General features: G+C 37.7%; 1 protein-coding gene across 1 annotated transcript; it reads right to left on the bottom strand.

The window, feature by feature from the left end:
• Positions 1-3,482: 3,482 nt before the first annotated feature.
• rundc3ab (RUN domain containing 3Ab) lies at positions 3,483-15,095 on the bottom strand. Its single transcript, XM_019112038.2, has 12 exons — positions 14,878-15,095; positions 14,597-14,719; positions 10,472-10,587; positions 10,219-10,346; positions 9,368-9,453; positions 8,830-8,919; positions 8,508-8,588; positions 7,387-7,549; positions 7,130-7,287; positions 6,553-6,672; positions 6,310-6,404; positions 3,483-4,774 (listed from the first exon to the last, which is right to left on the bottom strand). The coding sequence occupies exons 1-12, from the start codon at positions 14,883-14,885 to the stop codon at positions 4,632-4,634; spliced, it is 1,311 nt and encodes a 436-aa protein (XP_018967583.1). The 5' UTR covers positions 14,886-15,095; the 3' UTR covers positions 3,483-4,631.
• Between the last annotated feature and the right edge of the window lie 664 nt (positions 15,096-15,759).

Genomic DNA, 15,759 nt, shown 5'->3' on the forward strand with positions numbered 1-15,759 from the left:
AAAATAAATGATATTTAGCTATCTGTGGTATTTGGGGTTGCAGAATGTTTTTAGGAATAGAAATAATGAGAGACCTTTTAGCCCCATTTAAAGAATGTTTTTAAGACGTTGATATAGATTGATATAAAGTGATCCAAGAATGCTTTTTGGCGTATTTCATTTTGAGTTTCACTTGAGGAAAACATGCTTTCTCTGACCCTATACACATCCAACAGGAAGGGCTTTTCTTTAGGCCTTTGTCTTTTGTAAACCTATCTTTTAGGATATAGTCATTTTGAAGATCAAAAGTCATTCTTCAGCTTCAGTCTGCTGCATGCTGTGAAAGGTCACATCTTTTTGGCAAGCATTTTTTGCATTTAGACACTTCTGTTAGTTAGTTTTTTTTTACTTCAGCAGTCCAAAGTGAAAAAAATGGTGCTGACCTTTGACCCATAATTGACACTTGTTCTTTGTTTGACCCCTGGGTCATGGTGACCCTAAATTTAAGTCCATTTGTAATGAATTCCACAGTGACATCTGGAGTAGGCTTAAATAATGTGTTCTGTCCATATGAGACTACAGGCCGTTATGCAGTTATGTGAGATTTTATATCATAGGCTTTTTTGACTTGGTCCTACCTAGCAACCACACAGCAACACACACAAAAAACTCAGAACATCATAGCAACAGCATAGCAATGCCCTGGCAACCACCCAGAACAACCTAGCTAATACTCGCATTTTCTTCAGAGAAGGCCATAAGTGCACTTTGAGTTCAATAAATGCATGCATCAGATGGTAAGATGAAGAACGCTGAACATGGTTTACATTGAGGGTTTACACAACAACACTTTACAACTGAAAAAGTAACTTTTTATGTGTTTGTCAAACTCATGTTAAGTTTGTTTAGTTAGCATGGACTTCCTGGAGTTTGTGGAGTTTCTGTCTCTCTTTTCCCACCACTCCTTGTTTGTCATGGTTTCTGTCATTGTTAGTTTTTTTTTGTATCAGCTGTGTATTATTAAAGGGGTCATATGATGCGATTTTGGAGTGTTACAAGCTCTTGGTCCATAAAGAAGATCTGTAATGATCTGGGGATGTCATGGCCTAGTGGTTAGAGAGTTTGACTGCTAGCCTTAAGGTTGTGGGTTCAAGTCTTGGGCTGGCAATACTACGACTGAGGTGCCCTTGAGCAAGGCACCAAACCCCCAACTGCTCCCCGGGTGCCGCAGCCTAAATGGCTGCCCACTGCTCCGGGTGTGTGTTCAATAATGTGTGTGTGCAATTAGGATGGGATAAACATCATATCACCATACTTGGCTGTATGTCACTTCACTTTCACTTTTCACTAAAGTTGCAGAGACTAAAGTCTCAAATCCAACGAGATATCCTTTATAAAAGTTAAGAGCCAACCACACCCTCCTAAAACGGCTCATTCTAACACGCCCCCAACATGTCTACGTCACGATGTGAGAAGATTGGCATAACGGCGCCCAAATGTTCACGCAAAGAAAGAAGGTGTAACTTTTATTTTTGCTGTTGCCGCCGGCGTCATGTTGTGGAGACGCTGCGTGTTTCCTTGTGAAAGTGAAACTACTTTGTTTTGCCTTCCAAAAGAGGACACAACTAGAAATCCGTGGTTAAGTTGTATTTACAACACTGTTCCAGTACAGCACCACCCAAATATTCAGATGTGTGCAGCTCATTTTATGGAGGACTGTTTCCTGATCCTGGGAGAGTAGACTACAATGTAGGCTGTTCTGACTTACAGTCTGTAAGTATGTTTACATATTTAAAGGATTTGCCCCTGATGATTCAAACGCGAGTTTTGAGCAGTGTAGATTAGCGCTTGTTGTTTGTTGTTTCTTCGATCACAAATGCAGACATGGTTTTATGTTTATGCGATGCAACGCATAATTGTCATCATAATCCGTAATTATGTCCCCACTGGATGCAACAAATGCCACATTTATAATGGGTTTTAATGTTTTTGTGAGCCAGAGTCCGAGGAGGAGAGGGCTGTGCTTACTGTCAACCCAGAGGAGGGGCACCAATGTGAGTCTGACCAGGGGAGTGAGCACATGACACCAGCAGCAGAGGGAACTGAAACTGAGGACTGCTGATGGACTTCAATGTGGAGGTATTGACTTCCACCCTATCCCACCCAGTACCTGATTCATCATTGCTGTTTAAAGACAACACAAAGAACTTCACAGGCTGTGCCGTCTCCGGGGATGCCCTGCTGTGATGTCAAGCAGGTCGTGCAGCCACCAGCAGCGTCTATACGAGAGGGTCCTGGGGCTCCGCCTCCGGCCTCTGATCCTTTCACCTGTCAGCTCTGGCCTGGCTCCTCCCACCTTTGGCTCCACTGGGTTCCCTCGTCCCACTGGCTCCCCCTTGGTCAGTAATCACTTTACTTCTGCCACAGACTTACGGGCCGTCCGCTGCGCTCCGTCCCTCGACCCCTACAGCTGCAGCAGGTTCCTCCTTCCCTTCAGCTTTGCCTTTGTCCTAGGTCCCAACATCTTGGCTCCTCCCTCCTCAGCTTTGTCTTGGGCTGTTGGCACTGTTTGGCTCTGTTTCTGTGCCAGTGGATTATTTCCACAATTGCCACCAGGGGATCATCATCCGCTCACTACCATCCCTTCGCCATCTCCTCGCCCCCCTCCAAAGTCCCCACCATCCTTCCCTCTGCTCATCTATTGTTATGGCACAAGGTCAAGCCTTGCCAGAGGGGGACGTTCTGTCACACTTATGTTCAGTTTGTTTAGTTGGCATGGACTTAGTTTGCATTCACTAGTTTCTGTGTCTTTGTTCATTTTCCCGCCGCTCCTTAGTCATGTTTGTATCAGCTGTGTGTATCATTAATTACCTTGAGTTCCTGTTTAAGCAGTCACTCATTGTCTGGTCACCATTATGTTTTGCTATTGCCTGTTCACCTGCCTTGTGGGAATTTATTATGAAACTTTGAGCTTTAGAACTTTATTCATCACTTTGTCTGTATTTCTGCAAACACTTGTTAGTGTTAGTGTTTGAAAATGATACCATTATCATCTGCATTAACTACAAAAATGCGATGTTTGTGAAAATGGTGACATCATGCGCATGCGTTACAAGTTTGCATAGTGTATCTTTACAAAGTAACATTGGCAACTACTGGCCTGGCATGCAAAATACAGTGTTATAAGTCATTTTTGCGGATCCTTGTCAACAGAGAATTTTAAGTATTGTAGTAAAAAAAAAACTAATTTTATTATTAATTCATGCATTCATTCTCTTTCATTATCCTGCTCAGCTATTACTATCTCTCATCTTACCATCAGTTTCTATACCCGTAAACTACAGTATAATGTATATACACTACAGCCAAAAACACTCTAAAAATGGCATTTGTATCAATCACTTGTCAAGTTACAGTCCTTAAAACAAGAAAATACATTTAGAGAGTGGCTGTCCAGTGAAACAGAAGAGACGAACAATAAACACAGAGTGAACAACTATGACTCACATTAGGACAAAAAAGGCAGTTTTATTGCGATTTAAGTGATGAACAGCATAGTTTCCCATGGCTTTTTAAATGACAAAATAATGCTAACTGAGGGTAAACAGCTGTCTAAGATAACACAGACACACACTCTCAAACAAATAGACTTTCAATTACACTGACAATGGAGGGGGGGAATCTAGCTTACCAGATTTATATGATACCAATGCGACTAAAATAAATACAAGGTTTCAAATCTTCTACTAATATACTGAAAATGACAGAGGTCCACACACTGCAGACATATTGTAATGATGCAACAACAGAAGACAAATAGATGTCAAACATACAGAACAATACAACAGTATGCAGATATATACTGGTCCATTTGTTTACGTCCAGCACTGTCAGTCATTTCGTAATAGTATACTACCATCATGTGCAGTGATCCCATCTTCAAAGTTACTTCAAGAGGCAAGAAAAGAGGAATAAGGCAGCTATTCCAGAAAGGTCTTTCATTTTATTACCTCTGTAATTGTACAGCAGACTGTAAAGACATACACATCCTCTTGTTTATCTTCTTAGTTCTTGCATGTGGTTTGGCAGAAGAGATATGTATAGATGGTTGAAATGTGAGAATTTTAAAAATAAAGTGATGATAATGTCAAAATACTAACTAGTTACTATAATATGCTTTGTTTCACACATTTTTTCATGGTTAATTTCTGACTGTAAGTGTCTGTATGGTTTTGTTTGTATGTGTTTTGTATTTATGTTCCCATAAGAGAGATTTTAAAGGGCAACAGAATGTGGGAAAGCTGTGTTGGGCTTTGAGACTGAATGAAATTGTAATGAAAACTGGTATCAGGTCTCAAGTCAGTCAGTGCATAGTCCACAGTTTGCCTTCACTGGTTACCACAACAAGCCAGGAGAAAGGTTTGAACAGCAAAGACATTCAGAGATACACTCATCTGAAAAGCTCTAACAGGTCTGTATGGAAAATATCTCCCGTCATAACTAAAGAATTCTAGCTATATTTGATCAATGATATTTTCGTGAGAATTAGTGTAACAGGTGTTACACAGGCTGCAGCTGAGCCATAATATCCTTGGATGTCTTAGCTGACAGTGCAGTTTCTCTCTGCTTGAATTGGTCTCATTTGGAGGTCCCTAGCTAGGGGTTAGAGCAGGACTGGGCTCTGCGCTGATGTTTACCAGGCACTCTGTCGACCTCAGGCTTGGCAGGGACTTACAGCTGGGTAAAGAGGACAGAGAACCACATAGGCCTAACATAGAGGGAGTGTATTCTTTTTCTGAAATGAAAACGGAAGAAATTGGAATCATTAATGAACACCAATAATAGCATTAGCATTAGAACAACAAACTTAGTTAGTTCACCCAAAAATGAAAATTCTGACATCACTCTCCTTCATGTCATTACAAACCTCTATGCATTTCTTTCTTTTGCAGAACACAAAAGAAGATCTTGTTTACTATTTTGGTTACCATTGAGAAAAATAGAAAAAAAAAAATCCTACTGTGTCATTTCTCAAAATATCATCTTTTATGTTCCATAGAGAAAAGAAAATCAAACAGGTTTGCAATGATGTGACATGTAAGTAAACTGTGAACTACCCATTAAAGTCAACATGAAACAGCATTTGTCTTTTCTCTAATGTGATGTACATAAGAATGAATCGACTGTGGGCAGGACTTGATTTTGCTCACTGGCAGTAAATTAGATTGTAGGATTGTTGTTGTTTTCTAATTGCTACTGTGAGTGACAGGTTGTTGGGGAGGAATAATTTTTCAGCCCTCACACCGATGCACATGTCAACAGAGAGGAGAAGAGGGCTGCATCCAAAATTGCATTCTTCCCTACTATATAGTAGGCAAAAATGTATTTGTAATAGTAGCATTTCAGAATTCAAAGAATTCATGAAGCAGTTGGCAAAAAGTACCAGAATAATTTACTACTTCCAGCGAGATTCTAAAGTGTGCATCAGATGGACACTTTACTATCCCATGAGGCTACAGGAGAGGATTTATGAATGGCAGTGAAGTGACATGACTGATGCTGATAGGTCATGTGACCTTAACAACATGATGAACGTAGTATGTCAGGATTACATTTACACCACACATAATCATACTAAAGAACATTCTTTTTTCGCAAAGTATTTATTCAAAAGAAGAAACTACTCAGAGTATGTGATTTTAGATGCAGCAAATATATTTTTGGAGGGGGAGAGAAAGATATTTGGGTGAAAGATTACGAGGGCACATGAAAAAATGATGTGCATGGATAATTCATTTATTTAAAAAAAAAATGAGTTGTCAGTTGTGATTTCATTGTCTGAAGTGGTAGCTGTACATACAGTAGTAGCTGGTTTTTAGAAGGGTGTTGGCTTATCAAAGCGGGTTTAGGTGCTTGTTCAGCTGGACTACCATGATGGGTAACTACTCTGTTTTTTCCATGCCAGTCTACTGTATTAACAACCATTCCATGTAAATGTGACACAAAACAGTGTGTAAACACAATATGGTAAGTTAGTCTCTTCCTGTCTAAGTGGGTAATTCCTGCTAGAATAAGCTGTAAAGAGGACCACACCTCTTACTGATAGTCAAAAGTCTGTCAACGTTAGACTTTTGGGCACACAGTGCTAGTACACCATCTTGGTCCAGCAACAAACTAGCTACCATGCTTCAAAAACCTGCTTAACCATCTTAAACCTATTACTGTAGCTCAGTTGATCAGCCACCCAAACCAGCTTGAACTTGACAGTGAAGTCAAAACAAAGCTACAGTACCAAATTCAGCTTGTTGTAGGGTGGATTTTAAGGTATACCTGCTGTGCACCAAGCTTTTCCATTCATTTTCCTTTCTGTCCTCTGAGAATCTGTGGTTAAGCTTATATGTGGTTCCGGGCTTGGAAAACTACCCCTAAAAGACAACAACAGACCAACAGCAACAGAATAATTGTATTTGCTGTTGAATTTTCAACTTGAAAGAAGAAATATTCAAGTTAGTCGGCTAATGTCTGGGATTTTTAGTAAGTTGTTAGCCCACATGAAAAGGAGCCACTAATCACCTGTGGTACAGTTTCCTGTCCTCCTGGTTGTTGTAGTTTTGGAGAGATGGCCATTGGTTAACAAGAGGGATTGACAAATCCTTAGAGAGCGGATGTGATTCGCCTGGAATCAGACTTGTCCTGCGATACAGTTGAAGACAAAAATATATTATGGACTTATTATGTACGTGTGTGTCACAGATTCCACTGTTTTTAGCAGCCATTACTTTTAAAATAGCAATACTTTGAAATGAATCAGAGATGATCATCAGAATGTTCTAAATGCAAAATGTGACATTTCATTTTACACTGCTTTTGCAGCGCCAACCTGCAATTGTTACTTCAAAGAACTATTTCTACATGATTTAACCAATATGAAGTAGTTTTAGTGGACTTAAGATGTGCTGGATGTGTTTTTTTACATATTTATTTTTACAGTACATGTTTTTGAATCAGACAGATTTGATGTATATTGAGTGATAAGAAAAATAGAAGAAGCTGAATGTAGGTGAATATGTCTGAACAGATTAATCCAAAATAATTCCATAAACTTTCATGTCTCAAGAATCAGTGGTGTGTGTGTGTGTGTTTCTCTCACAGTTGTTCCTGCAGCTCCAGTATGATGTTCTCCAGTTCTCTCTTCTCTTTCTGGCTCTGCAGCTGCAGTTCTTCTAGTCCGGTTGCTAGTTTTTTATTCTCCATCTCCACATTCTTCAGCTGAGATTCCCGCAGCCTTACCAGCTCCTCAAGGTACCCCTTAACACAAATAATAAAAAGATATACACTTTAGCACAACATATTCATTTGAGTGTTACTCACCCAATATAGGAACTCTTGTTTTGTTGTGTGTTTAACCTTTTGCGCATTCACAATCTTGAACCTCTGCTCCATCTTGCGGCACTTGTTCCTCCAGCTCTCCTCATCTGTGACCAGAGGGATGTACGGATGCTCGACACTGTCATCACTGTTACTGCTGTCCACACTCTGACCGTCCTCATCGTCACTAAGATAATCATAACTGAACCGAACACAACACAACATCTTATTGCCACGAAAACAGAGCAGAATACTTGATTCTGGTCAATTTGAGCAGCATTAAGTGGTCAAATATTTTTCCATAGTAATGAATCTGACCCTAAGCACTACTTTCAAATGTCTCGTATTACATCATGGTCTCTCTTTTCATAGTAAGTTGGAATAGCTATCTGGCACCACAGGTCATCATCCCCATGTTCATCCAGAGTTTATTTTATGATAATGACCACATAACCAGATTATAGATAGTTACAATTAGTGATAACTGATTAATTGGCCAATATTTGCCTAAAGTGAAAATATCACCACCCACCAATAACTGTGTCTAACTTGTATTCTTTCAGGAAACCATATGAACAACAAGCATTCCATTAGTATAGAGTAGAGCTGCACAATAATGGTTACAACTGATAATAATGACCATTTAGCTCCAAAAATATAATTGCAGTTATTAATCCCAATTGTTTCATTTGAGATATTTCTTTAACATCAGAATTATTGCACTCACATAAGTCAAGAGATTGTCAAATAGTACACAAGGGTTTATCTACATTATATTAAAAAATGGCATAACCGTAAAAGGGCTTCTCTCAAAAATGAATGGGAAGATTAAGTAAAACACTGGGCAGAGAATTTATCCATCAAAGAGAAATAAGGGGATTTTAAATTCTCAAAATCTGGCAACCCCAAGCATGTGGAGGCGCTACCAATGCGAGTTAACGGAAATGTCAAATGAAAACAACTTTTTTTGGAACAAATAACCAGAGGGACAATATTTCCAATGATTATGCAAAATTAATTGAGAGAACAAGTAAAATACTATTAAAACAAGATTATTCGTGCACCCCTAGAATAGAGGAATGTAAATAAAATCTAAACATTTAAACCCAGACCAATCCCTGTATGAAACTGTTGTATTGTAGGGAATAAATGTTCTTCACCTTTGCGTAAATTTCAGATATGGAGTGTAGTCAATAACAGCCTCAGACTTCCCATCCAGAGCCTCCCCTTTCAAACAGAAACTGACAACAAACACAGCAAGGATTACACAACATTGATTACATTGCATAACATTATAGCTCAGTTCAAAAACCTGCATTAAAGTATCATATGCTTTACATGAGTGTGGTGTGCAGAGTTTCTGCCTATGTTAAACATTCCAAATCAATCACTTACCAGGTTCCATTTCAGTTGGTTTTGAAACACAGCTTGTGTGTTTTGTATTCCTCAGTTTATTTGGCCTTCCATTACCCATCCTCTTACCTGAAGTCAATGGCTCCAAGTCCAATGAGCATTCCAGTCAAAACAGTTGCTTCTTCTCGCAACATTATGGCACCTTCATCGTAGAACCTCCTGTAGACAAACATACACATGCAATACATAAACAAACACAATCACATTATAAATGCACCATATTACAGTTAGGGCTGGACAATATATAGAACGATATGATCATGCGCATCTCGTCAGTAAAGCCGGTTCCATGATTAGCGGTAAATCCCCATCACCTGCTTTCAAATGGAGCTGCAGTTAATACACAGAGCCGTAGTTCACTGACAAGCTACGCTATATCGAGTTCATTATCAAAGGCGATTCATCTTCAATAATGAACTCGATATAGCGTAGCTTCTCAGTGAACTACGGCTCTGTGTATTAACTGCAGCTCCATTTGAAAGCAGGTGATGGGGATTTACCGCTAATCATGGAACCGGCTTTACTGACGAGATGCGCATGATCATATCGTTCTATATATTGTCCAGCCCTAATTACAGTATGTTTAATTTTTCCTTTTCAGCCTGACCTGGTGGTGCGGCTATCTCGCAAAGCTGTGGCGATGTATTCAGACAGCCGTTTCTCCATCAGCGCAACCCGTAGCCATGCTCTGCCCTAAAAACACGGATAAATCACAAGTCAAGGCAAGCTTCATCATACAAACCATATCAAACATCTACATGCATATACTGCAGATACATTAATGAACACCTTTAAAGAAAGTTGAGTTGATTAATTGTCAATGAGAATAAAATCCTACTTTTTTGGAAAAAACCCTAAAATTTTTACAATTCACCGATACAGTACAGAGTATTCTGTAACGTTTTTGCAACAACTTTTGTTTTGTAAATAGACATTATTTATACAACAACATGAAATACAGTGATGTGTAAAATAGTACCCTAACAAAAAATTACTGTACTTTGTCATGGTACTGAAGGATATATTCTTTTTACGTACAATGGTATTTGATTACTTTACAAGGTCCTCTTATAATGTTGGTGCCAAAAACAATCATATTTTAGTATTTCATGACTACATGTTATTCTGTAATTTGCAAGTTTTCTTCAAATATATGGACAAAAAAAAAAAAAACATTGAGACATTTCTAAAAATATCTCCTTTTATGTTGCACAGAAAAAAAGAAAGTCATACAGATTTGGAAGAACATGTAAATGAAGAAAGAATTTTAATTTTTGAGTGAACTATCCATTTAATTACGAACCTTACTTAATGTACTCCAATGTACTTTTATCTTACCATAACTGTGGCACAAAGAAGTACAGTGGATTTTTTGTCTGTGTATTAAATTCAAGCGTTAATGATTATGGTATTTACTCATTCTATCAAACTATTTTAAGTAGTGATTTGTGTACCCACCTTTGCTCGTGAGGAGTTGATGTTCTCTATGTTCTCAATGCTGCTTATGCAGTTATTGGGCACTTTACTGCAGGCCAGACGGATAAAGTCCCAAAAACTACGCTGACCATCAAACCAGCTGCCGGAGCCTGCAAAAGACATGATGTGAGAGATCACCTTGATTTGAATCACTTGCTTAAATACTGTATGTCCTTAATGTTCTTATAGAGTAAAAGTCTACTGCTAGTGTAATTATAGTGATACGCGTTCTTACCTTTAAAGCGGTGGCTGAGGATGTGTTCCAGAATAGCAGCGAAGTTCATGAACTCCTCAGATGAGTCATCGATGGGCTCTGCTGTGTACTTCTCTAGCAGTGTCTTCACCGAAAACCTGCCATTCAAACACAACAATACAATGTACTTCAATATGGAAAAAAATGACCTGGTTTCCATTTAGTTTTAAGACCTAAAGTACACCACTGATACCATGTGGGTTTGTTTTTCTGGTTGATTTCATCTGTATCCAAGACATTGTCTTTCTTATTTCTTTAAGTCTAACCCTGTGTTGTCTGTATTGTGGACCACAATTGAAATCCCAAGTGAAAAATAAGCATAATTTAAGAAAGACTTTATACTTAAGTGTGAGATGAATGTAATGTTTTCGGACACTTAATTACTTACAATTAAATTTAAATGTTTTAAAGTAAATATATATTACATCATATTGGTTGAACTTAAGTGTGTTTTTTAACCCAGTTAAGCAGAACTTAAGCATATCTTCACATGTAACTCCACAATTACTTCTATTGTCTTTGAAATATAGTTAAAGTGTACTGTTGTGTTTAATGTCATTTTTATGGAAACTTGACCGTCATGTATTTAAATATATTTGTAAATACACATTTGTATTGATGAAGTGGTATTAAGTACATTTAAAATATATTAACTTTAAATGTACTATCAAATAACATTTTAACATAATAACATCATTGTAATGAGGGGTCAACGGAGTGAGGATCCATGTGCAGCTTTATTTAAATGGAAGTGTAGCAATACAGGCAGGGTAAATCACCAGTAGACAGGGTTATCAGAGACGAGACCAAAGCTGAGTCAGAGAACAGGCAGAGGGTCGGGGCAGGCAGCAAACAATACAAACGAAAGTCCAAACATCAGAGCAAGGAGGTCGAGGCAGGCAGCACACAATCATGAAACAGGTAATAGCCCAAGGTCAAACACGTATCCAATACAGTAGTACAGGGAAATGCTCAGTAATGTCAGCCTGGGCAAAACAAGACTTCACAATGAGAGAGAGAGCGAGAGAGAGAGAGTGAGTGAGTGAGTGAGTGAGTGAGAGTGTGTGTGTGTGTGTGTGTGGCTTAAATAGTCCCAGGAATGAGCAACAGGTGCGCTTGTAATCAGCGCCAGGGACAGGGTTATGGGGAATGAAGTCCGGGGGAAGAGTTAGGACTCAGGTGATGTTGCCCTCTGGTGCCGATTGCAGGGAACCACAGAGGCCAGATTCATAAAAATCATGCATGTGCTTTAGTATGTTAGTCAACACATGAAAATAAATGTACATCTTTAAAGCATAAAAGATTATTAAAACATCATTTAAAAATTTACTTTTAAATTAAAACTTTTAATTTGACATTATTACAAAGTTCATTTCAAAGTGTACTTACAGTAAGTGTGCTAAAAATATGATCTTAAAAAAACATACTCTATTTAAAGTACATTTAAGTGCCCATTTATTATTATGATCTGCAAGTACACTACAAGTGCACAGTCAATGCAATCAAGTGCACTTCCCTTTCACAAGGGATAGTTATAAAAAGATCGGGTTCACAAGGTAATCTATAGGTAAAGCATTACCACAATCTATATCAAAGAAAATTTCTTTATAGTTGTCCATTCTAATACACTGCTTATTTAACAAAAATAATATTAATAATTGAGATACAAAGATAAGACACAAAATCTTTGAAATTGTTAATACACTGTTAAAAGCCAGTAGCAAGAAGCAATGGTGAGGTGATAGCCAGTCATGGTCTGATGAATGTGTTCCGTTGAACTGTGTGGATCAATGCACTAAATGAATCTTTCTGATAAATGACTAAGCCATTTTCTACTTAACTACTTATTGTTCTTACTTCATCTATAAAAAAGGTCATGGATACAACTTCTTCCAACTGAGTGACATACATTAAAGCACATACTGTACATGTATTATGTACGAGTTCTACTGTATGTACAACATGCATATTTTGTCATGTTGTTAACATAATACAGAATGCCACCTGCTTTCTTGCTATGAATATTTTTAGGCAAAATATATTAAATGGGGCTTTTTAGAATCAAACCTGGGTTATGTGATGTTTCACATTATTGAAAGGTAGTTACACCTGCTTTTATCCTGTGTTATGAATCACCTGATATTGAAAAAATTTAACTAAATAGAGGGAATCAATTTCATAGACCATTCAAGAGTTAACTTAAACATGCAATTGTTACAATTACAAATAATTGGTTTCTACTTCTTTATAAGCATGATGGTTCTTTCGATTAATATGTATACACTCACACTCACACACACACACACACACACATATATATTTGTTTATACTTCTTTATAAGCATATATATATATATATACATATATATATATATATACACACACAGTATATATGGACTTCAATGGTGGCCAATGTGTTGAAGGTCCAAATTGCAGTTTCAGTGCAGCTTCGAAGGGCTCTACACAAGATCAGCCGAGGAATAGGGGTTTTATCTAGTGAAACGATCGGCCATTTTCTAAAAAAATAAATAAAAATGTATATACTTTTTAACCACAAATGCTCATCTTGCACTAGCTCGGCTTCAGGCATTATGTAATCACATTAGAATGGTCACGCATGGTTAGCTCTCGTCTGTGTTCTTCGGTTCAAAAAGGTAGGGTAAGATGAAAAACTCCATCTCATTTTTTCCTCCAACTTCAAATTGTCTGACATCGTTGTTTTACCTTTTTTTGTAAAGGCCATTTGACTTTCTTTGCATGTTTGCTTTTTTATAATCACTAGGTCAGTACTTCCGCCTACGTCACTTTCGCCCTTTCCAACGTGATTATGTAATGCATGGAGTTGAGCTAGTGCAAGACAAGCATTTGTAGTTAAAAAGTATATTTTATTTTATATATATATATATATATATATATATATATATAATTTTTTTTTTTTTTTTTTTTTTTTTTTTTTTTTAAAGAAAATGACTGATTGTTTCGCTAGATAAGACTCTTATTCCTCGGCTGGGATCATGTAGAGGCCTTTGAAGCTGCACTGAAACTGCAATTTGGACCTTCAACCCATTTGCCACCAATGAAATCCATTATATGGAAAAAATTATGGAATGTTTTCTCAAAAACCATCATTTCTTTGCAACTGAAGAAAGAAAGACGTGGACATCTGGGATGACATGAGGGTGAGTAAATTATCAGGAAATGTTTATTCTGGAAGTGAACTAATCCTTTAATAACATTCCTTGCATTCTGTTGCCATCATTTTTAAAAGAAGATATACTGTACCATTTACAGTGTCCCCACCCACAACTACACAAAATATAATTTAATGCATAATATGGCATAGTTATACATGAAGCAATGTTACTCCTGCCAATGACTCTTTCAGTACACAGCAGTATAATAAACAGAGTACGACATGACAGCCAAAAGCTGGAGAGAAAAACCTTATATTAAGTGCCCTGACTCCTAACATGCAAGTATTTTTTAAATGAAGTACAACGTAAAAACATGTATGTGTACAATAAATGTTTTATCAAATTATAAATTCATTCTTTTAAATGATTAAATATTAGGGAATGCAAACCCTTCAATATTTTTTAGAATTAAATATTAATTTTAGTTCTGGATCATTGTGACCCCTATTCTCTGTACAGCACAGCAGGTTCCCAGCGGCCCTGCTGCCCTTGCGGGAGGAAGGTTGTCGTCATAGCAACGACATCATCCGGGGAACAGAGATAAATCACATCGCGTGCAATGTCCGGTTTCAAAAAGAATTTGATAAAACACCCTTCATAATTAGCTTATAGAATCACATTGCGATGTAAACAAAAGTTAGCCGAAGATCTTTAGCAATCCAGACCTTCGTATTCAGTGTTTACGATGTATAGACCTCACAACACGTAACTCCAAACTCGCAGATTTCGGTGAAAACGTCACGTTTGTTTTCAGCAAGCCTCTTCACGTTTTCTATATGGATTAAATTAACAAATGAAGCAGAAAAATATTTTTTTTCGGACGCACCCCTGTTTATGACAGACTCCGCTAAAGGCCATAAATATCGCAACACACATAGGCCTACATTCGTGGCTTCTGAAAGCTTCTCACTCACCTACAAACTGTGATGAGGTTCTTTCTCTCCACGGCGATGCTCCTGGAGAAGCCTTTCTTGGACTGTGCACCCATAGCCATCGCGGACTGCATGAAACTCTGCTCCATCCCACTGGACCCCTCCCTTACGCCACAAATACACACACAACCGCATTCAGAGACGAGGCATGACAGGTGAAGACAGTCGATCTGAAAACGCCGTTCTCCTCCACTATTAAAGCGCAGACGAACAGAGGCTTTCTCCTTGAGAGACACTGATGACGAACCCTCCTCTATACTGACCTCATCATGATCTCAGCATTCCCGGATCGGCAAAATCATTTTGGGATGATTCACACTAATTTAAACTCCCAAGAGAAGCGCTTAATGTGAAACAGCAATAAGATCGTATTCATAAGATTAATTAACTGGAAAGGTTATTGCAGGTGGGTCCTACAAGCCTGGGATGCGCATGAAGGACGTACGCGCAGACCTTTCCAGTGAACCAAAGCAGCCGCTAGAGGGCTTTAGTCAGGTTTTAGCTGTTACCATGCTTGTTTTTTATTTATTTATTTTTAATATGCAGAACAAAAATAAACAATAATGAGGTTCACAACACAGCGACATTAAAAAATAATAATCATACATCATCTTAAATTATTTACACCATAAAAGAGTCTTGCATGCAATTTTTAGAGTTCTTCAAAGACATGAAATATATATCAAGATCTTTCTTAAAAATAAAAAAGTAGCAGTTTTCTTGGGAAAAAGTAATACATTTAGTACTAACTTAAAATGCAAAGGATCTAGATCCAAAGAGTATCCAAAAAAAATATTTTTTTTTGTTCATACAAAAGTTTGAAGATAGATATCTTTTGACAAAGTTTGAAAAGTCAACCCAAAATATTTTACTATACACACAGTCCCAGAATAATTGATTAACTGCAAAATCCCTTTAAAGGGTTAGTTCACCCAAAAATTTAAATTATGTCATTAATGCCTCACCCTCATGTCGTTCCAAACCCGTTAGACCTCCGTTCATCTTCAGAACACAGTTTAAGATATTTTAGATTTAGTCCGAGAGCTTTCTGACCCTCCATTGAAAATGTCCAGAAAGGTAATAAAAACATCATCAAAGTAGTCCATGTGACATCAGAGGGTCCGTTAGAATTTGTTGAAGCATTG

Source organism: Cyprinus carpio, chromosome A12, assembly GCF_018340385.1.
Source record: "Cyprinus carpio isolate SPL01 chromosome A12, ASM1834038v1, whole genome shotgun sequence".
In the NCBI taxonomy this organism is placed as follows: Eukaryota; Metazoa; Chordata; class Actinopteri; order Cypriniformes; family Cyprinidae; genus Cyprinus; species Cyprinus carpio.